General features: G+C 35.9%; 2 protein-coding genes and 2 non-coding genes across 7 annotated transcripts; 3 read left to right on the top strand and 1 right to left on the bottom strand.

Moving 5' to 3' along the window:
• The first annotated feature begins 61 nt into the window (after positions 1-61).
• On the top strand, positions 62-17,270 carry ncl (nucleolin). Of its 4 annotated transcripts, none has more exons than XM_048169538.1 (17): positions 62-211; positions 1,771-1,866; positions 1,939-2,071; positions 2,168-2,278; positions 9,265-9,378; positions 9,490-9,624; positions 9,759-9,923; positions 10,047-10,136; positions 10,317-10,440; positions 10,545-10,681; positions 10,897-11,023; positions 11,112-11,242; positions 11,360-11,489; positions 14,118-14,260; positions 15,732-15,858; positions 16,113-16,387; positions 16,636-17,270. In XM_048169538.1, exons 1-17 carry the CDS (start codon positions 194-196, stop codon positions 16,692-16,694), a joined length of 2,115 nt encoding a protein of 704 aa, XP_048025495.1. In that variant the 5' UTR covers positions 62-193; the 3' UTR covers positions 16,695-17,270. The 4 variants fall into 4 exon arrangements, with proteins under 4 accessions (XP_048025495.1, XP_048025479.1, XP_048025486.1 ...); XM_048169522.1 differs by having other exon boundaries at positions 2,168-2,302; XM_048169529.1 differs by having other exon boundaries at positions 1,936-2,071.
• LOC125263870 lies at positions 10,178-10,249 on the top strand. Its single transcript, XR_007183938.1, has one exon. It is a non-coding gene; the product is annotated as a small nucleolar RNA SNORD82 (small nucleolar RNA).
• LOC125263864 lies at positions 15,898-16,032 on the top strand. The gene has a single exon (XR_007183932.1). It is a non-coding gene; the product is annotated as a small nucleolar RNA SNORA75 (small nucleolar RNA).
• A 5,709-nt stretch (positions 17,271-22,979) lies between the features above and the next one.
• Positions 22,980-27,408, bottom strand: b3gnt7 (UDP-GlcNAc:betaGal beta-1,3-N-acetylglucosaminyltransferase 7). Its single transcript, XM_048169503.1, has 2 exons — positions 27,178-27,408; positions 22,980-25,101 (listed from the first exon to the last, which is right to left on the bottom strand). Coding segments are annotated over exons 1-2 (1,230 nt in total). The 5' UTR covers positions 27,180-27,408; the 3' UTR covers positions 22,980-23,873.
• Between the last annotated feature and the right edge of the window lie 261 nt (positions 27,409-27,669).

The raw sequence follows: 27,669 nt of genomic DNA, 5'->3' as shown, positions 1-27,669 counted from the left end.
ACCGATTCGCGGGAACGAACCGGACCTCCAGTCGCTGCTACGGGAAACGTCATTGGGCGGAGTTTCACTAGACGTATTAAAGCGTATCCGAGCGCTCTTTTCTGTCCTGTAGAGAGAACCACGTGTGACTGAACGGTTATAACCTGCGCCACTCTCCCAGTTAACAACTTTACAGTAAAAACAACATTCAGTCATGGTGAAGCTTGCTAAGGTAAGATATCTGCAAACATAGTCTAACAATTTAATGTATCACTCAAAGTTTTAAAGGGGGTCAAAATACGAATTTTTATGTTTTTCATTTTATTGCCTGTAATGGGAAGGCCCACATGTGCGACACATGTATTTCGATCCTACATATTTATAGGGTTGCTATGTAAACTAAAAAACTGCAAATTTGTTTTTTTAATGTTAAATAGTTTCGTCTAAAATGAGCTAATTTATATGTAATATGTTTTTGTTGTGTTTTTTTTTTCTTCCATTAACGCGGGCTTATCACGCTTGTCCATTTAGTAGGCCACAGCTGACACGCATTAAGAATATTTAAGTTTTAATTTGACACTTTTGTTGTGTTGTAGAAAAAACCCAATCCGGGCTGGTTAGCGAGATTTGTGGCGCTTTTAGAGTGTCGTGGTTTTGCTTTAACTCGTGTATCTGCAAAGTGTACCGTTTAGCAAAGTAGCCCGATGCTAAACGCCTCCATTTTGGTTTTTTGAAGTGAATGAGCAGACATTTAACACACTGCATTGGAACCGCATTGTATTATTAATGCATATTGTACGATTTGCACGAGTATAATGTGTGAGCACGACGCAATTATTGCTTAAACCAGCATGTTATGCCAAAGGCTTTAGATTTACTTTTCTGGGTTAGCAAGCGTGTGGGTTTTCCACGTGTAACGTGAACCCCACGTGGGTTTGTACACGCGGTGTGTTTCACGCGCAGTGCTTTGCTTTTTGACTCGTCCTTTCGAGTCCCAGACTTTAACTTTTTTTTTTTTTTTTTTTTTTTACTTTTTCGTTTTGCGTATGTGTTATGCATTGTAAAACGCGCACAGACATTTGTAAAAACCAAAACGAATGCCTCTTGGTTTTTGAATTATCCACCAAATCTCCACGTTTTGGCAATTTTGTTCGTGTTGTATGCGTTTCAGTTAAAAGTTTTTGACTTCATGTATATAAAAATATAAAAGGTACTCTATGGTTGGTTAAATGTTACTTAATGGTTCAGTTAAATGTTAGTAATCAAAAAGCATGTCTAATTATTTGGAGTCATGAAACATTTTACCATTTTTCAATTCATTAAACATTTAACAATGTTTTTAGGGCCCTATGAAGTGTTATTTCTCAACTTCCCCTGTTTTATTTTCTTCGTTTTTTTTTTTCTGGGTTCAATTTTAATGGTTTAATAATCAAAAAGCATGTGTAATTAATCTTATTCATAAATTAATAACTTTAATTTTTTATACACAAATGGGACACTGACACTTTTTCAGAAAGTGTTAATTTGTCTATCTAATAAAGGCATAAATTAACTTACATTTTTATAATGTAAGCAAATGTATATTCTATTTTAGTCAAATACTTTTAATATTTTAATATTATATTACTTTTGAGAGGTACATTCTACTCTAAAACAGGAATAAATCTGTTACAATTTCTTTAAGTTAAGCTGAACTTTTATGTTGGTTGAAGACTTGAGACATTTCATCCCAAATGTATACAGTAAACTTCATTTTTATGAATGGATTCTGCAATTTCTGTCTTTTTGCAGGCAGCTAAAAAAACGCCTTTGAAGAAAAAGGCTCCTCCACCTCCCAAAGAAGTGGAAGAGGAATCCAATGAGGAGGACACTGATGAAGAGGAAGAGGTTAGGAGTTGATTAAATGGGTTATGTTGCAAATAAAGTTGTTGCGTATTTAAACTACTTAAATTTCAGCAGGCACCACCGGTCAAAGCTGCAGCAAAGAAGAATGCAGCTCCAGTAAAAGCAGTAAAAAATGGAAAAGCCGCCGCCAAACAGGAGGAAGATGAGGATGATGATGACGACGACGACGATGATGATGAAGAATCTGGTAAGCATTTTTTTTTTTTTTTTCATGATTGTTTTCTCAATGCAATACTTTTAATCTGAAGGTTAATCTAATTTGTTTTTCTCCTCTTCCCAATAGAAGAGGAAGCTCCTCCTCCAAAGAAGGCCACGCCTGCTAAAGCAGCACCCACTGCCAAGGCAACCCCTGCCAAGAAAGCAGCACCTGCTGAGGAGTCTAGTGATGATGATGGTATGAAAACTCTGGTGCAGAATAGTATGTTAATCTATTCTCTTTTTGATGAACCAATATCAAATCATAAATTCCAAGAATGTCTTTTTTTTTTTTTTTTTTTTTTTCTCCCCCTCTTTGGGTCGACCATTTATGTGCACAGTACTTGCGCACCTTCCATCCAATAGATAACAAGCTTTGTTTACTTTTGATATGAATCAGTCTCCGGTTTCTAAATTCATAATTATCTTTGGTGCGCTATAGCACCTAATCTCAAGCTGCACGTGAATCAATCATCTCTTCCTCTTTACTACTAGTTATAGCATCAACTAAACATGAAAGAACATCATGGGGGTATTCCAGAAAGCTTGGTTAACTTGCTGTCCCATATACCCTGAACTCTTGGTTGATTAACCCAAAACTTGCTTACTCGAGGTATGCTGGTTCCAAAAAGGCGTCCGGGTGTAAGTTTAGCCAACCCAGAGTATGTTTCCGGTTAACACACAAATTCTCAACAGAGCGATTCGATGGTTCACCGTGGAAATGGGGGCTAAAAAAAGTGCCATTCTACTACTTTTGTTTAATGGTAGTTTACATAACCTACTTGATTGCACAACCAACAAATAGGTGGCGATGTGCACTTTTTTTTTTTTTTTTTTTTTTTTCTTCTCCATTCAAGTAATCAGATGTGTTCGACATCGGCTGCGGCCGGATGTAACCGATCGGCGAGAATAGGTGCGTGCAGTCAGGGAGGAGCTGAAAACGGAGACATGAAGTCGGACACTTTCTGCTTCCCGTAGTGACGCTCGCGCTGCGTTTGCATACTTTCACAGCTGAAGTGAAATAAATGCAATATTTGACTAATACACTAATGTTTCAGAGACATTTTCATTCAATACTTTATGTACTGCTTACAGCATCTGTTTTTACAAACTTAAAGTTCAACATAAGCATATATTTAAATGTCAATGTAGTGGGGTTTACTTTTTTTTTTTTTTTTTTTTTTTTTTTCCAGTTTTATTTTGATAAACGTGACACAATATAACATTGCGACTACATGAAAAGAGCTTTAACGGTTATAAAAATACAGATTTTTGAGCATTACTGGAACTGAAGGCGTGACAAACACGAAACACACGTGATCATTGTAATGCGGTGAATCCGGCCAATCGTGAAACGGCTGTGTCGTCATCAGAGCTCGTGCAGCTCCTCTTTAGAAACTGTGCTGGCTGCCTCAGGCAGCTGATCTCGAATCGATTTCGTGGTACTTTGAAGCCATACGTCACAGTCACATGGGATCAGCGCTGTCTGAAGTCAGACAAAATTTCTTACCAGCATGCACTGCTTCAAGTCAGCCGCCGATCGGCCTGTGCGGCGCTGCATGAGCTCGAACACGCCTATCTTTATCCACTGAGAATAAGAACTCCTCCCACTTTACATATCCCTAATCCTAACAGTCTCTCCCCCATGGATCTAAACCTACCCATTTCCACCCCCTGGATTTGGATCCAACTCCTCCCACTTTACATATCCCTTAACCTACCTGTCTCCACCCCCTGGATCTCATGTGTTGTGCAGTGAGGGGCTACTGGTTCCATGTGTGAGATGACAGTAAAATGAATGGATGTATTAGAATTGAACAAACATTTAAATATTACTGCTTTATAAGTGATATATAGTAGTCAACTTTTTAAGTGAATCAAAGTTCTTCAGAGTTATCCTACGAACAAAGTTTTCCAAAGAAGGCTTTAGGACAACTTTGAAAGGTTTTGATCCACTTTATTAATGGTGTAATGGTACAAGCATTCGTACCAAAAATTTTCGTTGTGACTTTTGGTTCAGTACACGTGTACCAATGAATACAGAGTTGTGGCCCTTTAACCACCAATCTCAAGCTCTGTTTTGTTACCTTCGATAAGAAACAAAGTCTTATCCCTCAAATTCCGTGGTTTTTTTTTTTTTTTTTTTTTTTTTTAAATCATGAAACTCAAACATTAATGCCATTTTGAAGTTCTTTGTGGCGTGACGCATCACTGTATAGGTGCCTCAGATCAGCGACAGCTTGGAGCGAGAATGAACGCGATCTAGTTACAGAATAACCTAAAATGAACATCTGTGGGTATGTTGAGTACAACTGAAATGTATTTTGCTAAACACTGGTTATGAGGGCCATTGTGTAAATTAATATATTATAACATTGAATTGGAGTAGAAACGGATTTAGAAGTTAATGCAAAAACTGCCTTTTATGCAATTTACATGTTTGCATACAATTTGAGTTTATATCTAAAAAATAAATGGCAACTTAAGAATGTGGGCTCTGTTAATTGTAACCTTTAATATTATAGTAATGTGCAAGAAATTAAGTGCTCCCTCCCTGTATATAGTTTACAGCGTTAGCGTGTGTGTGGGACTAATTCCAAAACACAATTTCAGAACTAGTAACGAAGGCTTGAGTCTTGATAGCAGAATAATAGTTGATCGTTATTAACGCAGAGAGAGAGAGGATTAGCAGCATCTGTGAATTGGCCTACCTGATCTGCGAGTCTCGAACGGCAGCAGTGTCTCTACCAATAGAGAAACTAAATTAATCTCAAGAACCGCACCATTATTACCTTGCTGGTAAGTCATGTATCTTAATTTGCTAGACTAAATTCGTCAGAGCAACGCTGACCAAACGTTTCTGTGCAAGTGTGTGTCCATACTATACAGTAAGTTATGTGTGTATGTTTGAAATAGGGCTGCACGATTTGGGGAAACTGTCATATTGCGATTATTGAGGTCAATATTGCGATTGCGATTTGCGATAGCGATATAATAAACAAATAGTATCATGAGTCATCTTGCTTGGTTCTCAATGAAAATACACACACAGATTACTGATAATGCTGAAATGTGTATTTCTCAACTCAAACTAGCAACAACAGCAAACAAATGCACAGCGTTTTCAAATTAATATATTTTTATGAAATTAAATAACATCTTTGCATTACTGCAAACTTGTTATAATCCCATTTAAGATATTTGTTTCTTTACTAATCTGTAGTGGTTCAACGGATCACAAAACTCAAAGTTCGGATCACATCACGGTTATGACGTCACAGATCGGATCATTTTTCGGATCGGCACAAAAAAAAATAAAAAATTGGATGGGGGTAACTTAACTTTGCATTTATTACTTAGCCCACTTAAACTATTCTGATACCATAGCATAACTGCTAGCCTAAATAATACATTATTAAAGGCAAGTGAACAGACTGTAAAAAGAACAAATACTGTACACCAATTACAACAAGCATAGATAAATACTACATAAAGTTACAAATAAAGTATAAGGTCTAACTGTAGTATTAATTTTCATGCACAGAAATGTAATAATTAAATGTAAAATGACACTGTTCATTGTATAAATTTAATATAGATTAATCTTTGTTAAAGCTGTGTTTTGTTGTTTGATTTACATGACAGACAACAGCAGGTATTTATAGGTTGCTGTCACTTTAAGAGTAAGACATGCACGCACACATCGGACAGATATACATCCGAATTCTCACCTCGTTCAATTAAGACATAACTGAATGTGTTCACATGAATACTTGCTGAGAGGGGTATTTTGACTGACATAATGCGTGTATGTGACCATCCAAGTGCACTGAGGACGCGAAAGAGAAATCAATTTGGAGTTCGCGAGCTATAACGCGCCTCTCTCTCTGTGCGCGCGAGCCTTGCATGTGCGTCATGTGCGCACCGATAACAGCGCTGCGTGCGATACCGAATTAAATCCTCTTTCCTCTTCAACCACTATTTATCTGGGTTTATAATCTTATAGCCAAAATATCGCCATATAACAGAGGTAGCGTTTTTTCTTGCCACCAGTTCAGTGACCGTTTGCTCCGCATCCATCTTTACCCGTTCTCTGCGCTGCACACCGGAAAAGTCATGACCATGCGCGCCACACATGCCAATGCCTAAACTGAAACTGACTGGTCTTCTTTTTATTAGTGGTGTATAAAATGGGCAAACAGCTCTCAGATAATGGGTTGTTGTGTCCACACATGTTTTTTTTTCTTTTTTTATTTATTAACTTATTATTATTTTATTTCATAAAATCGTAGCATTTTGCGTCATATAATCGCACAAGCTTGACATCGCGATTGCGATTGCAATATGATTAATCGTGCAGCTCTAGCTTGAAAGAGGGAGCGCACGTGAGTATGCGTTTTCAGGACACTAAACGTATTTTGTGGCAAAAACCATCACAATTTATAAGGACCTATTGAAATATCTGAAGACATTTTGTGAAGTGATATGGAACTGCAGTGCGGTCAAGACCTGCTAGAACTACCTTATCCGTGCGTTTCCCTGAAAATAAATCCGATTCGAGCATTCAACAGCCCTGTAGTATAAATCTATATTAATTAACACGCGTCTGAATACCTCTTAATCAAACTAACCCTGGAAGATGATCTGCTCTGGAGAGACGTTAAGGCCCCGATCGGACAGAACGCGTTTTTCAGGTCTGAAAACATGAGGCGCACCGCACTGCCCTATTTTGGTAGATTTTAGAAAGGGCAGTGCGCTGCGGTTTGTTGCTAAGCAACAACTGAATCAGTTGTCCTGTCAGTGTAGTGCGAGCGCTCTTTGGTTTGCTGTTAAACTGTCGTATTTACTTGCAGTTTGTGAAGTCCTGCAACTCCGGGTAACCTGCGAGAGCCACAAATAAGAATGAATTCTTTCACCTCCCCTTGCGCCTAAACAGACAAATTCACACATTGATTTTAATCTCCACCTTTGTGAGTATCTCGGTAAACATAGTCAGTTACTTTTAGGGATGGGTATCGTTAAGGTTTTAACTGTATAACTTACTGATACTGCTTATCGATCCAGTACTTTACGTTAAAGTACTGGATCGATAAGATAGAAATGAAATGAAGTGCTTTCATTTGTTTGTGTATTCAGGTAAGTAATATAGGTCTAGCCTATAAAAGAAATCGAAGTAAAGTAACCAAATGTAAAATAACACTGCATGGTTTTCACAGTATAAATTAATAGATTAATGCTTATTAAAGCTAACTATATTCAGACGAAGAGCTGTGAGTGACTTTCACTTTGCATCTTCTTGTTTGACTAACATTGGCATAATTGTCAGAAGGTGACTGCTGTCGCTTTAAGACAATAGATATTAACACGCGTCGGATTTTCTCCCAGCTGTTCATGTACACTTACGATATAAACTGCGTTTAAGTAGCTAAACATGGTCCGGTCGTTTTAACATTTTTGTGTATTTGATCGTTTGGACGTGCACCTGAAGCCCAACATGTAATTTCCGTTTTGGAGCGCGCACACACAATTCAGCATGAGGAACAGCTGCTCTCAACAATAATAATCAAACATTTACTGCAATTTGGCAACAGTAAAGACTGCATTTTACAACAATCGCCGATTATGCTGATTCTGACGTTAAGTTTGGGTTTAGGGAGGAAGAAACGCGCACAGCTGTGAATAGAATGAAGGTGTTCTAGACAAAACGTGGCTACTTTTTAATAGTTTTACGTCAGATATCTTTCTAATTCTTGGAAGCCGAAATCGATATCAAAAATAAAATTTGCTTATCACAGGCCTAAAGTGCAAGCATACGTTTGGTTCTCTCCATCGTCATTCATCACCATTAAACGGGGCATTCATGTGAGCGACTGCGCGTGCTGTAGCTCCTCTGCGTGAGCGCGATCTCTCCTGGATTGCGAAAGCAAAAATGCATCAGACAAATGTCCTAATATTGTATTCAGACACAGCTGGTGACTCTGACGAGATGGAATGCGCAAGATAATGTCTATATAGCAATAACTGTACGTGTGTCATAATTTCCCCAGTACCGATAGCAGAACCGTTAAAATGTATGAGCTTATCGGTACACCAGTCTTTTATACTTTAGCCCCGGGGCCAATTTAATACCGTGTTTCGGTACCCATCCTTAGGTACAGTTATGGTAAGCAGTAGAGAAAGAACGCATGCGTCATTGTATGTATCAGTGCATTCGTTTTAAAGTGACAGCCACCTAAATTTCCAGAAGCTGTCTGTGTTTTAATGTTAATCAAACTAAAGAGAATCACTCTGATATTCACTGAATGTTTTTGTAAATTTAAGATTAACTTTTATCTGTGCTAATGTTTGTAGTTTAATTTGTTTTGAGTTTACTTGTCTGTAATCTTTGAAATTTTATTTGCAGTTTTAGCTGTGTTCTCAAATGGAATCAAGAATAGTTAAATTTCACTGGTATCTAAAATGTTGGGTGTCATAACCGTATTTATTACAATATAGGCAGGCTATTCATGGGTCTCAAACTTTTTTTTTTTTTTTTTTATTTTTGTGGTCGGGCCACTGAATTTATTGAATTTAAAAAAAAAAAAAAAAATCAAGAATCGAATCCGAAAATCGAATGGGGACTTCTGAATCGATACCCAGCCCTAATGGCACGCAAAATGCTCACTGCCAATAGAAAACAATTTTAAAAAGGCGCCTCTCACTAGGGCTGCACGATTAATCGTATTTTAATCGCAATAACGATATCTGCTTCTCTAGATTGATTACAAATAATCATCACGATATTGGCTAGGGACGTGCAACAGCGACCGAGTACTCGACTGTGACCGCGATTAATCATGTAAACTTGAACATAAGTTGTATGTCTCACAAGCTGCTTTCTGGAGTACCCCCAGAAAGTGTCGGAAGATGGGGTACAATTTACCAAAATGAGTATCCGTAGTTGGCAAGTTAGCAAGAACAATTAACTCTACAGGGGAGGAAAAACAACTTTGTTGTCCAAAGTGCTTCACAATTTAATTTTAAATAAAAAAAAAAAAAAAAAAAAGAAATTGACGCAGTGCATCATGTATCCAAATGAATAAAGATTGGAATTGAAGAAAAATCATATCTTGAAATTGATCAGTGCACTACCCTAAGACAATATAACATTCTAACAACTCTATTTTCATTTTCTGTCTTGTATAGATGAATCGGAAGAAGAGGCACCACCACCCAAGAAGGCTGCACCTGCCAAAGCCACACCGTCGAAGAAAGCCACTCCTGCAAAGAAAGCTGCTTCTGCCGAGTCAGACAGTGATGGTACAAAATATTCTAATTATACACCAAAGAGGTCATATTTAAATCAAGTTATCTTCACTGTGATAATGGCTTTTTGTGTAAATGACTGTCTAAACTTGCGTTCCATTGTAGATGAATCTGAAGAGGAAGAAGCTCCACCTCCTAAAAAGGCTGCTGCTAAACCTGCAGGCAAAGCGCTTGATGCAAAAGCACCCGCAGCCAAAGAGGAATCAGATGATGAAGATGATGAAGATGAAGATGACGATGGTATTTATTTATTTATTTATTTATTTATTTTTTTTTTTAATAAACCTTTTTAGCTTTTTTTTTTTTTTTTTTTTTTTTTTTTTTTTTTTTTTTTTTTTTTTTACGTTTTTCAAATATTTTATTGACCATCATAGATTCAGAAGAAGAGGAAATGGACACGACTCCTGCGCCCAAAGCCTCTGGCAAAAAGGCAGGAATGGTGAAAGCAAAAGAGGAATCTGAAGAAGATGATGATGACGACGACGATGATGATGATGACGACGATGATGACGATGACGATGATGACGACGAAGAACAAGGTAACATTTAATTATACTTTCATGGTGTTTTGTATTTTTGGTGCTTGGCATACTTGGTTGCCGACCCTGCAAATGCTTGTTTTGCAAATGCAAAATTCATGTGTTCTGGGTTTTGTGCTCCAGAAACTCCCGTCACTGCAGGGAAGAGGAAATCAGAGACTAAAAAAGAGAAGGGCACACCACCAGCTAAGAAAGTTAAAACTGATGGCGAGGGTGAGACTTGAGTTCAATGTACTTTATTTCTTTAGCATTTAACTACATATGATGATCAAAAGGGACTTAATACTGATGTATGTGATGTCACCTTTTTGTAAATTCTGATGCTGTTTAAGGGAAAAAAGGTGGATTTCCTTGTCATGGTATGGCGATCTTACCTTGGTTTCAAATTTTCAGGTTTCAGTGTCTTTTTGGGCAACTTGAACCCAAATAAAGACTTTGATGAAATTAAATCTGCAATCTCCAAGTTCTTCTCAAAGGAAGGCCTTGAAATTCAGGATGTGCGACTTGGTGCGACCAAGTAAGGGAAATTTTTTTTTTTTTTTTTTTTTTTCAAATTTGTTATGTGATGCATTGGGGATGTTGATTTGACTCCTGAATGAAGCTTCCTAATTTATTTTGAAGGAAATTTGGCTACGTTGACTTAGCATCAGAAGAAGAGGTGCAGAAGGCTTTAGAGCTCAATGGCAAGAAGCTGCTGGGTCAGCCACTGAAACTCGACAGGGCAAGAAGCAAGGAGAACTCCCAGGAAAACAAAAAAGGTAACGACCTACAGCTGCCTCTTTGAACGTTAATCCGACAGTGTCTAGAAATGATGACAGCTTATTACTTACCTGAACTCCTATGTGGAAATTAAGATGGTCAAGTACTGATCTGGATCCATCACTATGTTGTGTGTTAACATTGAGCTTGCAGAAGCCAACGTTTTATCTTTTTTTTTTTTTTTTTTTTTTTTTTTTTTTTTTTTTTTCCTCAGAGAGAGATTCACGCACTTTGTTTGTAAAGAACCTTCCGTACTCCGTGACGCAAGATGAACTGAAGGAAGTCTTTGACCAGGCTGTTGATATTAGAATACCAATGGGCAACAACGGTTCTAGCAGAGGGTAAGACTCAGCCATGACTGTTTGCGTTATAACGCATGCATATGGTTTCAAACTAATGGTTCACTGACATCCTCTGCTTTGGCGACAGAATCGCCTACATCGAGTTCAAGACAGAGGAAATTGCTGAGAAGATGCTGGGGGAGGCACAAGGGGCAGATGTTCAGGGCCGTCCTATCATGGTAGACTTCACAGGAGAAAAGAGTCGGCAGGGCGGGAGATGTGAGTGATGCAATCTTTGTTCCTGCAGTTTGGCTCTAGACTAAATCTCTTTTAGTTCTCATCTGTCCTTGTTTTATCATGAATGCTAAGGCCACTCTTGTTTTCTATCCCTTTCAGCCACTGGTTCTACAAGCAAAGTCCTCGTCGTGAACAATCTAGCATTCAGCGCAACTGAAGATTCCCTCCAGAGTGTGTTTGAGAAGGCAGTGTCCATCAGAATACCACAGAACAATGGCAGGCCGAAGGGGTACGTCAGTTGCTTCATTAACCCTTTAAGACCTGAAGGCTTTAGAGGTGGTCCCCCCTAAATTTTTAGAAAATATAAATTGCATTACATTTGGACATTTTCTTGCTGAGAAACTGAGTTATTCCCCCATCTTTTATCAGCAAAGTTATTCCCCCCATTATTTGACATGGAATAACTCAGGAAGGCAATAAGATCAGAGAATTCTTTTTTTTTTTTTTTTTTTTTTGGGTGATGCTTCATTTTAATCATGAGAATCTGATTTAAATGTACCCTTTTCTATGATCTGTGCATTTTTCATGAAGTTATGAGCACGTGAAATCTACATATTTGTATTCAGTTAGCATCTGTGCTGTTTTTGTTGCAAATGCATATTACTCAGACTCTCGCATATTACTCAGGGTGAAAACAACACAAGAGAAGCATGTCGGAGGCTTGATCTGAATGTGTAAAGTCTCTGGTTTTGTATGCGAAAAGAATTTTGTGCTACCTATTAGGTTGACCGATATTTAGAAATCAGGGCAGCCGATGGCAGATATATAATGCTGATTTCTTTTTTCCCTTCGTCTCATGAAATCTAACAGTTAAGAAATAAATCATACAGAAAATTGCTTAAACTAAACATTTATTGAACACAAGCCTCTCCAATCAGTGCACTAAAAATAATTTCTACGTTAAATATTAAATGCACAAAACAGGTAATCAAAAATCTAGACTGTCAAATTAACTTAGTAGCCTAATTCATAGTAATAACATGGCTCAACTTTTTAAGAACCTTCTCAAAACTATATTCTGAAGCATGCTTCTATACTGTAAGTCAAATAGCTATAATCTAAGTGATAACAAATAAGAGTTCACCCATTTTACACAGCTTGCTGCTCATAACTGCATAGAGTGCATTGGCCACGAATGATGACGTCATGGAGGCTATGTGTCGGATCCACAGACCCATTTAATGAGGAAAGTTAATATGCACGTTTTAGCCAGAAGTTTTGTCTGAATTGCACGTTTCTACTTTCACATGCAAATAACTTGTTGCACTTAAGATAAACGTGGTCGGCATCAATTCTGGTAGGCTTCAATGTAATTACTTTCAAAACGGTGTTTTCCCCTGCCATTGTTCGTTGAAGCTGTGTCAAAAAGGCACGGCTGCAGAGTGAGTTGCTCCATCTCACACGCAGCCTCATAGGGAGAGAGATTCTCCAGTAACGTACAGAAACAGAATTGATAACGTCAGAGTTTATCTATAACGCTGACTTGTATAATAATTTAGCTGCTGGGCTTGTTACCAGGTTTTGGTACCTGCGCCTACCTGTAGCCTAAACTACAGCTGATTAAAGGCTCGCACATCCTGTCCGTGTGCAGGATGATCCGCGTGTACAACAGGGCATGTGTGTGACTTGAGAGCTTCAAAACAGCAGTCCGCTAAATCCCTTTTCCGTGCTCACGGGCAAAGGAGTATACTTTGAAAGGCTTGCGTGCTCAACTGCGCGAGATGCAGCAGAACGCAGAAAATTAAGTATAACTGGTAATTTATGCCGGTGGAATAAAGGACCAAAAAAAGAAGTGAAAAAAGCCAAAAATCGGCCCGATATGTCAGCCAGACGATCAAATAGGTCAACCTCTACAACCTGTGTTCAGTTTTTATTGGCTCTTAAAGAGACGCGCAAATGTCTTGAAGGGTTCATGTCATTGTTAATACTTAGTTGGTACTGAAATTTTAAAAATGTGACCCTTTGAGTGCTGTTGACCAGATTCATAAACACCTGTTAGGCTGTTGTTCACATGATTATGAATGTGATTGGCTGCAGTGTTCAACGCACGGGAGTGTATGAAAGCGCACAGAAATGTTTGAATTGAAAGTTGAATTTGAAAGCAAGATAACTTAAAAGGAGCAAGCAAAGATGAGCATAACCGATGTCCCCCACATATGCAGATTGATATTAAGTTTTTCATTTTTCTTCACACATTTAATAGAATAAAATGCCTATAACAATGTGAACTAGGTGGTTTCGCTGATTACCTGAAAGTACATAGATATGCCGTCAGTTCATACTGCTGTTAACACTTCATATGCTAGACTTCCATTTCATCAGCTGCTGTAGGTAAAAAATTGGTTGAATAACAAAGTATAAAAATGAAACCATATGCATTGTAAAATGGGTTTACAATTATAAGTTAAAATATTGTGAAATGCCAGTTTGCAATGTCAAGCAACATAAAGTTGTGGTTTGTCCTTTTTTTTTTTTTTTTTTTTTTTTTTTTTTTTTTTTTTTTAGGGAAAAAAAGCAAATGACACTGGAAGCCAGACAAATTCAACTTAAAAATGGCCTCTACTACTCTTACAATAAATATGGTGGATTGGTTGGCCTGTTTTCTTCGCAGTGCTAAGAATGTTTTTCAGTAAAGAAATGTATTGATGCATGCAGGTTTTCGTGTCTGTCTGAATACTCATTAGCAACCATTCATTCAAGTAAAATGTTTATTGCATCAAAGTTTGGACCAGATATGTTGGAGTGAACAGGCCATAAAGTTGGATGCACATTTTGGATGTTTTTGCCTGCTTATTGGACTGGTCTAATGTCTTTTTTTTTTTTTTTTTTTTTTTTTTTTTTTTTTAAATCTTTCTAGATTTGCGTTTTTGGAATTTGGGAGCATGGAGGATGCCAAGGAGGCGCTGGAGAATTTAAACAACACAGACATTGAGGGCAGAAGCATCAGATTAGAGTTCAGTCAGAACGAGAGAGAGCGAGGCGGTGGAAGAGGAAACTCTGGTTTGTAGATTGCTTTTGACTGAAGTTCTATCTTATTATAATGTAATATAATATATAAATATATATAATCAGTTCCCCAGACAAAAAAACTTCATTAAGGATCCATTGGCTCCTACAGGGGGAAAAAAACAGGCGCCAAATAATTTTAAGAGCCACACAACAATGAACTTTAAAATTTTAAATCACTTACTTTTAGTCATCCTGTTTGTTTTAGTGTTTCAGATTTTTCATCTTGTGACTTTTCTGGGAAATGAATGTCACTATTTTCATTTAATACTATAGTTTTTGTTAATATTTTGAATCAGATTTTTATATTTTCTGCTTTCATTTTTTAAAATTTTATTTTTAGTTTTGTTTTTAAACAGTTTGTATACATTTTTAGTATTTTATTTTGAGCAATAAAAATGTTTTTAATGGTTTTAGTTAATTATAATTGGTAATGCTAGTAATCTTTTATATTGAATATGACAAATGTTCTTTAGTCCTTCCTTCCTGAAGCTACAAGTTTAATTTGAATCAAATAAAAATATAAATCTATGGAAATGTATAAAATTACAAATAACAGGGGAAATTGATATGCATACTGCTTGACTTTGGTTACTTTGAAATGTCTTTGCTTTACTTTTGCTGCTCATTCAAGTTCAGATGAGGATTAAATTGTTGCTACAACGGTTTATAACACAATATAATATAAAGTAAACTTTGTTAATTGGTCAGCATTAGTTCATAAGCAATCGGTTGACAAATGTGCGCTAATTGAATGCGAGCTGCTCTGAACACGCAACAGCGCCATCTTTTGACTTTAAAACATGCAGCGCTCACATTTATTTAATGAAATTAATAATCACATTAGGGAGTATCACAACTTGTTTTTCCAGCCACAAAATATAGCACGCCTTAAAATGATCGTTTATACTCTTGCTATACTATTTAAGGCACTAAAGTTTAAATTTCTGATGAGAGCAGAGTGGATTAATGAAAGTGATCAGCATGATTGATATTCAAAACGGTAAGCACGAGCTGCATTGTGAATCTGCAGTGCCGGTTTCCCCTTTTGAATGACGAATATAGACTAATTTATGGAGAAATAGGCAGTTGTCTCCTTAATGCAGGAGCAGAACGGTGTGTTCAAAAGCAGCCGTTTTGCACCGACGCAGGCGAGGCAACAACACAGTCAGCTTTCATCAGCTCTAGTTCTTTGGCATCTGTTTGGTGTGAATTTTTCCCTACCTGTTCATATTTCAGCGCTCTAACTCAGTGAAACATTCACACGCAGCATCTTGTTTAATTGTCAACCCAGCAAATGATGTGATAGGCTGCTGGTCACAGAACACACAAATAACATGCAAATTTTAGTCATAACATGTGAATTTGTATGGTCGCCAACGGTGACCTCAGCAACAAAAAAAAAAATATTTTTGCCCCCAAGTGCCAACTGATTTATTTTTTATTTTTTACCTGCTCTATTTAGGACCTACAAAAACCCTGTTTGTCAAAGGTCTGTCAGAAGAGACCACAGATCAGACTCTGAAAGACTCTTTTGAAGGCGCCATCGCTGCCAGAATTGCCATGGACAGAGAAACTGGATCGTCAAAAGGGTACTGCTATGTTTGATTCTCTCACAAACCATGTTTTTTTGCTTCTCATGAGCTCCTCTCTGTCAGTTCAGTGGCGGTGTATGGATTCGCAAGAGAAGTAGATTCAAATTCACACTTAAACAGGTGTTTCCAGATGTTATATTGGAACATGCCCATGTCTGATGTGAGACATTTTAAGCAGTTTAGATCTAGAAAGCTGCTGCTGCTGCTGTTTGTCCTCCTGAATGTTTACCAAATACGGTTTTCTCCCTCAGTTTCGGTTTCGTAGACTTCGACAGTGAAGAAGACTGCAAGGCGGCCAAAGAAGCCATGGATGACGGAGAGGTCGATGGAAGCAAGGTCACACTGGACTATGCTAAGCCCAAGGGTGAGGGCGGCCGAGGGGGTGGTTTCGGAGGCAGAGGTTTTGGAGGACGAGGTGGTGGACGGGGGGGTTTCGGTGGCCGAGGAGGCGGTAGAGGCGGTAGAGGAGGCGGCTTCAGGGGAGGACGAGGAGGAAGGGGCGGTGGCTTCAGAGGAGGGAGAGGCGGTAGGTGTCATCTGATTAATTTGATTCAAAAACATCATTTGTAATGGAAAAACTAACACTATTGTATTATTTAATAAGGTTTTGAAGCACCAAAATAGCAAAGTTTCATGTACAAAATTTAGTAGTCTTGTGTAACTTCTCAAATTTGGCAGTGTGCTGGTCTGAATGTTTTAGCATTATAACTACTGAATTAAGTTGTAAATTTTAAAATCTTTTTTTTTTTTTTTTTTTTTTTTTTCCCCCATCAGGTGGACGAGGTGGATTTGGGGACAGGCCACAAGGAAAGAAGATTAAGTTTGATAATTAAATCTGTATTTGAATGAACTGTTTTCATTGCTTAAGTCCACTTTGTCAGAGCATTTCTAGGACATTCCAGAAAGCATCAGTAACTGTACAGTGACTCCCGACCCCTCTGAGATGTCCCGACCATCCGCGTAAAAATTAAATGTGAATGTTGTAATTATGCTCTGCTGGTTTAGGTACATGTTGTACAAGTTTGTTTTGGTTTCTTTTGTTGTTGTGCATTTTTCCACTCTCAAACCCACCCTAACACCCCCCTCCCCCTTTTTTTTAATTTAATTTTCTTTTCTTTTTTTCTTTTCTCTTTTTTTAAGTTTGTTTTAGGTGCAAGTTTAATGTGCAGTACCTTTTTAATGTGCAAAGCATATTGTAACGTATACATAAGTTTGTTGCCTATTTAGTAGTATTTAGAGATGTAAATCTATAAGAAAGATTTGAATAATTAAGACGGGCAACAGCTCTGTGAGGATGTCAAATTTATGTATGCATTAAATTTGGCTTGTGACTCAAGGCTTTTTCTTTTTCCAGTTCAGATTTTTCATAATGTAAAGAACCATTTTGATTAAATGTGGTTTTTAAACTATTTGGTTTGTCATGATTTTAAGGTATTATTCAACGTGTGTGTGTGGTGCAAATAAGGAAATACTACAAACGGAAATCGGACCCTTTTTAGATATATTCCTAAATTTTATCATGTATTAAAGACCAAACCGGTGGCAACTTTTCCCAATCTGTCAATCAGGGGCGAGTTTCCCCAAAAGCATGTTTAGCCGTCGAACAGTTCAACGATTTGGTGTTTCCAGATACCATAGTTCAAACGAACATTTGTCAAACAGCATCGCAAACATGTGGTTGGCGCGAGAGCTCTCGAGCGGTGTTAGCATTGTTTCCTGTTTTTATAACGTGGACTTAAATCATTATCTTGAACAAAAATAAGCAAGCTTACGGTGACCGGGAGGAGACATGTTCGGTTCACTTAGTTTTGTCTTGGCGACGACATATAAACTCGTGAGAACGTGATTAGTCGTGGCCACGAGATCATTTTGTCGAGGTAATGACATTTATGTCGTGGCCTCAATCATATGTTGTAACGCCATCTATATTTGTGTGAACAACCTGCGCGACCATATCAACCTGAAATAATGGATAGGCCTATAATATTTCCTTTAATTAAATTATTATATTAACGTTGTTTTAATAAGCATGCAATATAATATTTTTCTTTCGTTGAGCAATATGGTTTTCGCTAATTTAACATCTTATCCATATTACATATGTAGAGTGTGAATGAGACAAACGCGAACTTTAAAATTAAGAGCACTTATTTTGTGCAGTATGTCTAAAATGTTTAACGTTAGGCCTTTGACAGAGCTGCCAGTAGGATGTAGAACGAACACAAGGGGGCGCTAATGCTCCTGTTGCTCGAAGCACGGAAGGGAATTTTTGTCTGGGGAATTCGGTACATCGCTAATTATTTGCTTTTACTGACAAGATTAAAAACTAGTTTACACAGTCTTACTGAAAAATATGCCTGTTATAAGTTTAACAACGGTTGTATTACATATAATCACCTGCTGCAATGCCAGATGGCCAGGTGATGGCGGACTCCTCAAGAAAGAAGATCACAAAGAGAAATGCATTTAAAAAAAACGACACATTGAACGTTTAAAGAAAATGGGGTTTGTTATGGTCCTTGTACCTTGTCTGAAAGGTAAACGAAACTTATTTCCCCACAGATTCTGTTTTGTTGATTTATTCATGGCAGCATCTGCTGATAATTTATGGTCTGGTTTTCAAACACTAAACACGTTCGTGCTTGTGCCGTTTTTCTTTAAATCATTTGTGTCTAATACAACAACGTTCAATAAGATGTGGGGTGTTGTATGGCTCCATTTCGGCCACTTGCATAATTAGCTATACTTATGACATAATAGGTCGAAATTGTGACAAGTTATGACACGCGAAGACAAAAAGTTATAACAAAAACAAAACAAAAAAACAACAACTTACAATTATGAAAGACAAAGTCATAATTTTTACTTTTTAATGTCATATTCATGTCATAATTGACTTGTGTCATAATTTCGACTTGGTATATCAATTATGATATCTTAATTTCGTCTTTTGATCTATTAATTATTATTGAGTATATGTAGTCAATTCTGAGTTAGTGTTATAATTTTGGGTTTTTGTCAATTTTGACTTTTTGACCCCATAATTACGATTTAGTAATTATTTTTTCGTCAGACTTTGTCATAATTTTGACTTTTTGTCACAATTTTTTTTTTTTTTTTTTTTGTGACTTTTTGTCAATTTTGAATTTTAATCGCATAATTATTACTTTTTATCTTAATTTCGACTTTTTGGTCTCATATTTGTGACATAAAAAGTCAATATTATGACATGCCTTTTTGGTCTCATAATTTGACTTAGTATGTCAATTTTATATGTCATAATTATACTAAGTCATAATTTTGAATTTTGTCATAATTTGACTTAGTATGTCATAATATTGACTTTTTGTCATAATTTCAACTTTTTGAAAACTTCAAAAAATGTTGCAAAGTTGAAATACAACGTGGCGATCATACCTGATACTTTTGGTCATATTTGACTTTTAAATTGTTTTTTCAGTATGTCATAAATAAGCCCTGCGGAAAGTGCGGATGGTCACATTCAAATGAATGATTTAAAATTAAAAATATCTGATTAAAAAAAGATATATACTACCTTTCAAATATTTGGGTAAGATGTTTTTAAAGAAATTAATACTTTTATTCAGCATGGATGCATTAAATAAAAAAATGTTTCCACAGAAATATTAAGTGGCTGTTTCAGCATAAGAAATGTTTCTCGAGCAGCAAATCATCATTTTAGAATGATTTCTGAAGGATCATGTGACACTGAAGACAGCAATGATGCTGCAAATTCAGCTTTGATCACAGGAATAAATTACATTTTAACACCTTCAAAAAAAAGTTAATTAAGTTTAATTTGTAATAATATTTCATAATGTTACTGTTTTTATTGTATTGAAATCTATTAATAAATATTTAAAAAAATATGCATATCTGACATATGAATAAAAATGTGCACAGCAAAAAAACAAAAACAAAATACTTATCCAATAACAAATAATCACGAGGGACTAGAAAAGTTATAGAAATGTCAAAAAGTGAGAACTGCGAGTTTATAACTCAAAATTCTGACATTTTTTCTAGAACTGTGAGATAAAAACTCATAATTGCGAGGAAAAAAAGTCACTATATGGCCAAAAGTATGTGGACACTTGAAAGCCACATGCATATCTGCTCGATGAGTATTTTATTTCAGATCCAGTGTCATTAATAGGGAGATGCTACTTTGTAACAGCTTCTGGGATACTGGAAAGGTTTTCTACTACATGTTGGAACATGGCAATTCATCCCAAAAGGGTTCCTATCGGTTTCAGGTGCAGACAAGTGAAGTTTTTCCAATCCAGAGTAGTTACTTTGAAAAGTAATGCATTACAATAATGTGTTACTCTCTAAAAAGTAACTAATTGCATTACTTAGTTACTTTTTATAGAAAGTAATGTGTGGCGTTACTTTTGCATTACTGCTTGCGTAACCTTTCAGCTGTGCTGGCATTCTGGACTGCAGAAGAATAGGACGTACTTCTTACAGCAATAAAAACAATGACATTAAACACAAATGTGATGTTTATCTAAAGTCATTTTTGAATTGGATCATCGAAGGTCAGGAGCGAAGAAATTGGTTTATAAAGTGAGATTAAATACATAAAGGCCCGGTTTCACAGACAAGGTTTAGACTAAGCCAGGATTAGGCCTTAGTTCAATTAGTGCATTTAAGTAGCTTTTAAAAACGTACCCTAGGAAAAAAAAACTAAAAAACATACTGCTGTGAATGTTGAGACAAAACAATGGCACTGACATATTTTAGTCATGTCAGTGCAAGTTGCTTTCAGTTAAAACATCTCAATCATGCATTTTAGTCTAGGACTATTAAGACTTGTCTGTGAAAACCGCTGGGGGAAGTATATTTATTATTTAACACTTTTTGTACATTTAAAAGTAATGTGTTACTTGTTACTTGAAAAAAGTAATCTGATTACGTAACTCGTGTTACTTGTAATGAGCTACCCCCAACACTGATCCAGACTCCGGAAATAAAAATCCCAATCATAATCAGAGAGCTTTATTGCCAAGATGTCATCTCTTTATGGGCATCTCATTGGGCACTCTTTACAAAATTGACAAATTTGGAAGCACGTTGCTGTTTGAATATTGTTTTTTATTATTATTGGAATTAAAGGGCCTTGCCAAACCCATTCATTACTAACTTTAAAGTAGCACATCTGATTAGATCTCTTTAGTTCGAGTTAACTCTGAAACCTGTACTGCTTCATTCATTGTGCTTATGAATTCTCAGTCATGTGACATAACTTGATCAGGCATAACTTGATCTGAGTTTACAGAATCACCATTCATAGGTACTATGTTACTGCATAGTCAAATAAAGGGTAGCTGAACCCTCAGGCGTCAAATGTCAAGATGTCTATCTTTCTGTATAGTAGTTTATAGACGGTTTTATGGGTTTTTTTTCTTTTTTGTTTTGTTTTTCATTTTTGTCCTTTTGTGTGTTATTTTCAACAGTAATTTGACTTTTTAACAAGCACAATGAACAAGAAATCCTACACCATTTTTACTGGGTGTACCAACTAGGACTGCACGATATTGGAAAAAAACTGACATTGCGATATTTTGTTTTTCTGTGATATATATATATATGTATGGAAAAAAAATCACCAGATGATTTGAATAGCTCTATTTGGAAAGAATTAATCATTCTAGGATCATTGGTATGGTTTTTGGGGTGAGTGAATATGCAGAGTAAATAATGAACAAATCACAAGCATAGATAAATATAATAGAACTCAGATACAAATTAAATAAAATAAATGCTTTCCTGTAGCTCAGTGTTTAGAGCATGGCACTAGCAATGCCAAGGTCATGGGTTTGATCCCAGGGATTGCACATACTCAGATACAAATGTATAGTATAATGCAATGTAAGTCGCTTTGGATAAAAGCGTCTGCCAAATGCGTAAATGTAAATGTTTCAGGTAAGTCTAACAGTATTCTGGTACATCAATTGTATAATATAATACATATAATTAATCTGTGTTAAAACTACAAAAGTGATTTTTCTCTTAGTCTTTTGTTGTTTGATTAACATTCATGACACAGAAAGCAGCAGGGGCTTCTGTCACTTTAAGACCGAACGCACGGCGTGGATCCAAAATACTGTTACACATCCGGTTTTCTTACATAATCATAAGCCATAATCAATTGTGTTTACAAAGATATGCGATCTTTTAAATGCATTTTAACTTGCATCACGTGCATCTGATGGTCAAACTTTGCAATTAATCAGAGAATCAACCTGCCTACGTTTTGAACCATGCTGTCTGGTCCACATTGCACATATCATGGATGCGCACATCGCGATTTCGATGCTAAAACAATATATCGTGCAGCCCTAGTACCAACCCAAACGCAAATACTGTGAACTTTATTTTTTTTTCTTGAATATCTTAGTATTCAAGAAAATCTACTATTTGACTTGTATCTACTTCAACACTGTTTAGTTGCGTACATCTTCGTTTTAGGAAAATATGCAAAATAATATCAAAATAGACTGTTGTGGGATTTGTTTCAAAGGGTTAGAAGGTGGAAATGTTGTGAATACATATTAAATATATTGTAAATTTCATAAATTAACTATTTCATATATGAACTATATGATATATTGTTATATTTCAAATATATATTGTGTATTTTATATATGCAATATTATGAAATATATACTATTATATTTTAAATATATATTTGAATTGTGTTTAAATTTTTACATTAGAAAAACTATGAAAAACTCACAAGAGACAACATATTGTACATTTATATACAAAAATTATATATTCTTCTATGTTACATCATTTCTAATACTTCAATTAAATACATAAGTATATACATTATGTGAAACTGAATTTTGGAAATCAAATTTGAGAATAATGTGTATTTTATATTTGAAATATTACTTGTAAGTTATATAATATGAAATTTTAAATATATTTGAATTGTGTTGAAATATATACATTATGAAAAGCTTTTAAAAACATCTTGATGAATTGCAATTAAATACAAATACATAAATGAAAGAAAAAATTCTAACTAATGCTCATTTTTAAACTCTAAAAATGTGTAGTTTTGACACTTCAAAAAAGATACACTGTTTTTCTTTTTGAATAAATGTTTATTTACACATAACAATCCATTTTCACCTTAGTTTGTTCATTCTAGTCATTTTTTTACACAATCAGACCATGTAGTGTTTTGCGTAACCTTCAAGTACAATTAAATATCATACACCAGAATCCGCCCCCTCTGATTCAAGGAGGTATTTCATAAATTAAGACAAAACGTACATGTACCAGACAGTTTGATGTTTCACAGTTTTAAAGTAAACCCTCTACCAAATGCATCTCAAGTCTATGGGCAAATCGAACAATGCCAATGTGTAGAGCTGAAAAGAACAAGCTTTAAAAATGATATAACCTCTTGAAGAACAACTATCATTAAAATATATGTACATTATGTAATGTAATTTTAGTACACCATTGCAGCAAAAATAACATGGTCTTATTTATTGAATGCACTCTGAAAGCATGTTAAGGTAACATTCATCCACAGAGGGGCAGACTAAAACAAAAGCGGTGAGGTAGAGACTAGTTTCCTTCTATTTGTTTTTGATGTATGACTTAAAGTGACTGTTCACTCAAAAATAAAAATTCTGCCATCATTCACACACCTTATGTCTTTTTTTAATACATTAAATGTAAATGGAGTCCAAAATATTAGACCTCTTTGACTTTCATTGCATGGACCAAAATATTTTTGGGTTCCACAGAAGAAAGAACGTCCAACAGGTTTGGACGTTCCAACTTACATAGTATGTCATTTGATACATAACTTAAATTAAAATATTGTCCAGAAATCTCCTCAAAAAAGGAGTACTTTGTCTTTGAGTAACCTCAAAGTTCTCTCTGCAGATCCTTCATTTCGTTTTCTTCAATTATGATTGAATTCTGAGATCCTTCAGATTTAGAAACAGTAGCAACGCCTTAGACTATAAGAATTCCATTTTCTGCGAACAGATCAAGTCACTGTTGACCAGTTTCCACATGTTTATTAGATCCGGCGGAAGCAATTTATGAACCACTATCATGCTCTTAAAGAAACACGGCTCCCTGTTCAGTCGACTGGTTTTGTTCTTCACAAGCCCAAACGTTTTGAAAGCTTCGTGTTTTATTGGAGTTACTTGAAGCACCTCCAAACACATTCCAAGAAACACATCATCGATAGGATAAAGTTCCAGAGTTTCGCAAGCATCGTAGAGTTTCCGTGCCAAAGGGCCATCCATCAGGAAACCACCTCCACCGGCATACGGTGGGTACAGCGTCTTATTATACAAGGCTTGAGGGATGTAATACTTGTTATGCTTTTTGCGAATGGGCTTGGCTTTGAAGAGAACGTCGCCAACAAACAGGTCCTTCAAGTCTTTGCTGACTTCCAGATACTCCAAGATGTTGGGAACACTGACAAACACATCATCGTCTCCTTTGAAGATGTAGCGGGTGCTTCCGCAGTAGATGGAGAACCATTTTAGGAAGTGGATCTCCTTGAGGGTAAGATTGAAGAAGCTATCCATGAAGTCCCATTGCAGGATATCTCCGTAAATGTAATCCTCATATTCCAGAAGCTTCTGATGGTTCGCCCGTTCTTCTTCGTTGGACGACACTCCGAGAAGGAAAATGGTTTTGATTCTTTTTCCGTTGATCACTTGTTCTTTGCCCCAAGTTTGCCTTATGACCTCCCTTCGATCATACTGTGTTATTACTGACTTGATGACCATCAGCAAGTCTACGTCTCCAGCGCACTTCTCTGGATGATTCATGAGGATGGGAAAGTATCGGCAGTGCCTGTAGACCAGAAACTGCTTGAAGTTGGCTTCGAGACCTGTGAACCAATCTGATGAAGAGAAGTTGAGGTTGATGCTGCAGTTGGAGGCGGTGACGTCCCAGGTTGTAGGCCTTTGCCTTTGGGTTGTTCTTGGACCTTCTGTGTTGGACTCCAGTCTTTGCATACTCTTCCAGAAGTTTATAGTAACCAAGCCCCTTTTCTGCAGCTCGCCTTCCGCCATGAGCTCCATCCGTGTTTGCCTCTCGATCCTGTCTGTCTGGAAGTCTTGTAATGAGGTGATGTTTCCTTTGTGAACCACAGTAAGTGTGACTATAGCCAGGAAGAACATCAGGCTAATGCGCTTGTAAACTCTCCATCGTTCTCTTGTGGTCATCCTAGAGTCAAAAACGAGAAAAGCAAGAAATGTGATCTCCTTCTACATAATGCACAAACGGCTTAAGCAATAGGCCTATTAAAAGCCTCGAAACATGAGCAAATTATAATGAATTCCATTCAAATGCAGCTTTACATCCAAACAATAGAAATTTTATCCTATAAATGATCAGTGTTTGTCATTAAAACAACCACAGTTCTTGGCATAAACCAATGGGCTGCATTATAGGAAACATTTATTTAGTTTCTTTTACATGGAATAATTGTCTTTGTTTTTTCAAAGGGTTTCGGTCTTATTACAGATACAGATGATCTGACCGCAGACTGTTCATGGTGAAAATTAAATTGTTTTCAGTTAAAAATATCTATAATCACTAAAAAAAGTGTTGCATAACATTACATAATGTCTGGAGTCAAATGTGATCATTTGTTCAGTTATAAAAATGACAAAAACAATGTTTCAAGTTAAATCTGAGTATTTGAATTCAACTATGCCTGAAATGTTACATTAAACATTAACATTAAAAATTTGTCAATTGTGTAATGTGTGTGTGTGTGTGTGTGTATGTGTGTATATATATATATATATATATATATATATATATACATACATACAGTCAAACCAAAATTTATTCGGACACCTTCAACATTTCATTCATTAATACAGTTTATTCACTAAAAAAAAAATTGTAATAAAATATGACAAGATCTGACAAGAGTTAAACTGTGTCAGAATAAAATAATCTTAATTATGTCAGATAACACTTAAACAAAACATGGTCAGGTCAAAGTGTCTGAATAATTTTTGGTTCCAAATTTTTTATAAATTTTACTGGTAATCCACTGCATGAAGAATTTTTGTGTATAATATGTCACAGTTTACTTTATTTTGCTCTCCTCACTTACATAAATGATCTATTGTGTCCTATAGCGGTCTGAAGTAAAACTATGAACATTTCTCTAATATTCACCTTGCTTAGGTCAGGATTTATGAATTGACGTATGTCAATAAATTACCAAAAGGTTGTGCGTCAAACACTCCTTCTCTACTGGAAGATTGCTTTATGTGTGTGGAAATGCAAATGTTTGAATCAGCAGAAAGAATTAGGATAGACTTACTCTGATGCAAAAACTTAAAATAATCTTAATTATGTCAGATAACACTTAAACAAAACATGGTCAGGTCAAAGTGTCTGAATAATTTTTGGTTCCAAATTTTTTATAAATTTTACTGGTAATCCACTGCATGAAGAATTTTTGTGTATGATATGTCACAGTTTACTTTATTTTGCTATCCTCACTTACATAAATGAACTATAGTGTCCTGCACCCACTAGTAAAAATATATCAAAAATGTCTGAATAATTTTTGGTTTGACTGTATATATAGGCTATATATATAGCGTGACAGCGTTCAATGAAGTGTATTTACATATATCATAATATTTTACAGTACTGAATGACAAACTGAATGAGGTGTGGATTTGAACATTGCAAACCACAGATGCTGTTGCTAACCCATATTCCATTATGTCATAAATTTTATAATATTAAAAATTTATGTCGCCAATCGCCAAGCTAGGCAAATTTTGAGTTTCATTTAGGTAATATAAAGACTAATAAAATCGTTAATCTTTAACAACTTAACCAAACCCCAACCCTTGAGTAAGTACATGTTAATTATTATTACTCGGTACTTAAACGTATAATTAGCCTACACTGTAACAAGGACATCTTAAAATAAAGTGTAACCAAATGAATATTAACAAAACGTTAACATTTTGCAATATGGTCTGATTTGTTAACATTATTCAATGCATTAGTTAACAAGAACTAACTATGAGCAATACAGATTTAAAGCATTTATTAATCTTTGTTAATGTTACTTAAATATAATTGGCCATCGTTTGTTCATGTTACTTCATAATGTATTAGCTAACTAATTAACACACACAACTTTTTATATATTTATGTATACGTAAATGATGAAATAATGTAGTCTAATGGTAACAAATTAAACCGTATTTTAAAGTGTTACCAACGACATAACAAACAAACACTTATCGAACATATACTCACATTTTGAGAGTTTGTCTTGTCTGTGTTTTATTTTATATAAGATAAGTGAAATAGGTCTTCTGCTCTTCAGATGAAACAGTCTCTTTAGACAATCCGGTGCATAGTTTCAGATTGAAAAGAAACGCGACAAAAGACGATAAAAAATAACTCCGAAACACGGAGTTTCACGTGAAGATGTGAATGCACTACATACTTGAAATGTCTGCCGGTTTCTTTTAAAGCGTGCGTGCCTCAGATGCAAATAAGGGGATAGATGACTCCGCCCACCACAAGCTCACACCCAAAACCAGAAGAACCTTTCAAATTAAAATATTGTTGCTTCAGGCAAAACCGAGTTATTTTGCGATTGAGATGACTTGGAAAAAGTATATATAAACAGAGAAATGCAAAAGTGGATTTACATCTGATATATTTGTTTATACTCAATCTTAAACTGTGCAAATTTGACCCCAGCGGTCTGAATTAAAACTATGAACATTTCTCTAATATTCA

Source organism: Megalobrama amblycephala, linkage group LG2 (assembly GCF_018812025.1).
Source record: "Megalobrama amblycephala isolate DHTTF-2021 linkage group LG2, ASM1881202v1, whole genome shotgun sequence".
In the NCBI taxonomy this organism is placed as follows: Eukaryota; Metazoa; Chordata; class Actinopteri; order Cypriniformes; family Xenocyprididae; genus Megalobrama; species Megalobrama amblycephala.
The sequence above is the reverse complement of the archived record's forward strand: the minus strand, read 5'-3'. Positions and strand labels throughout refer to the sequence as shown.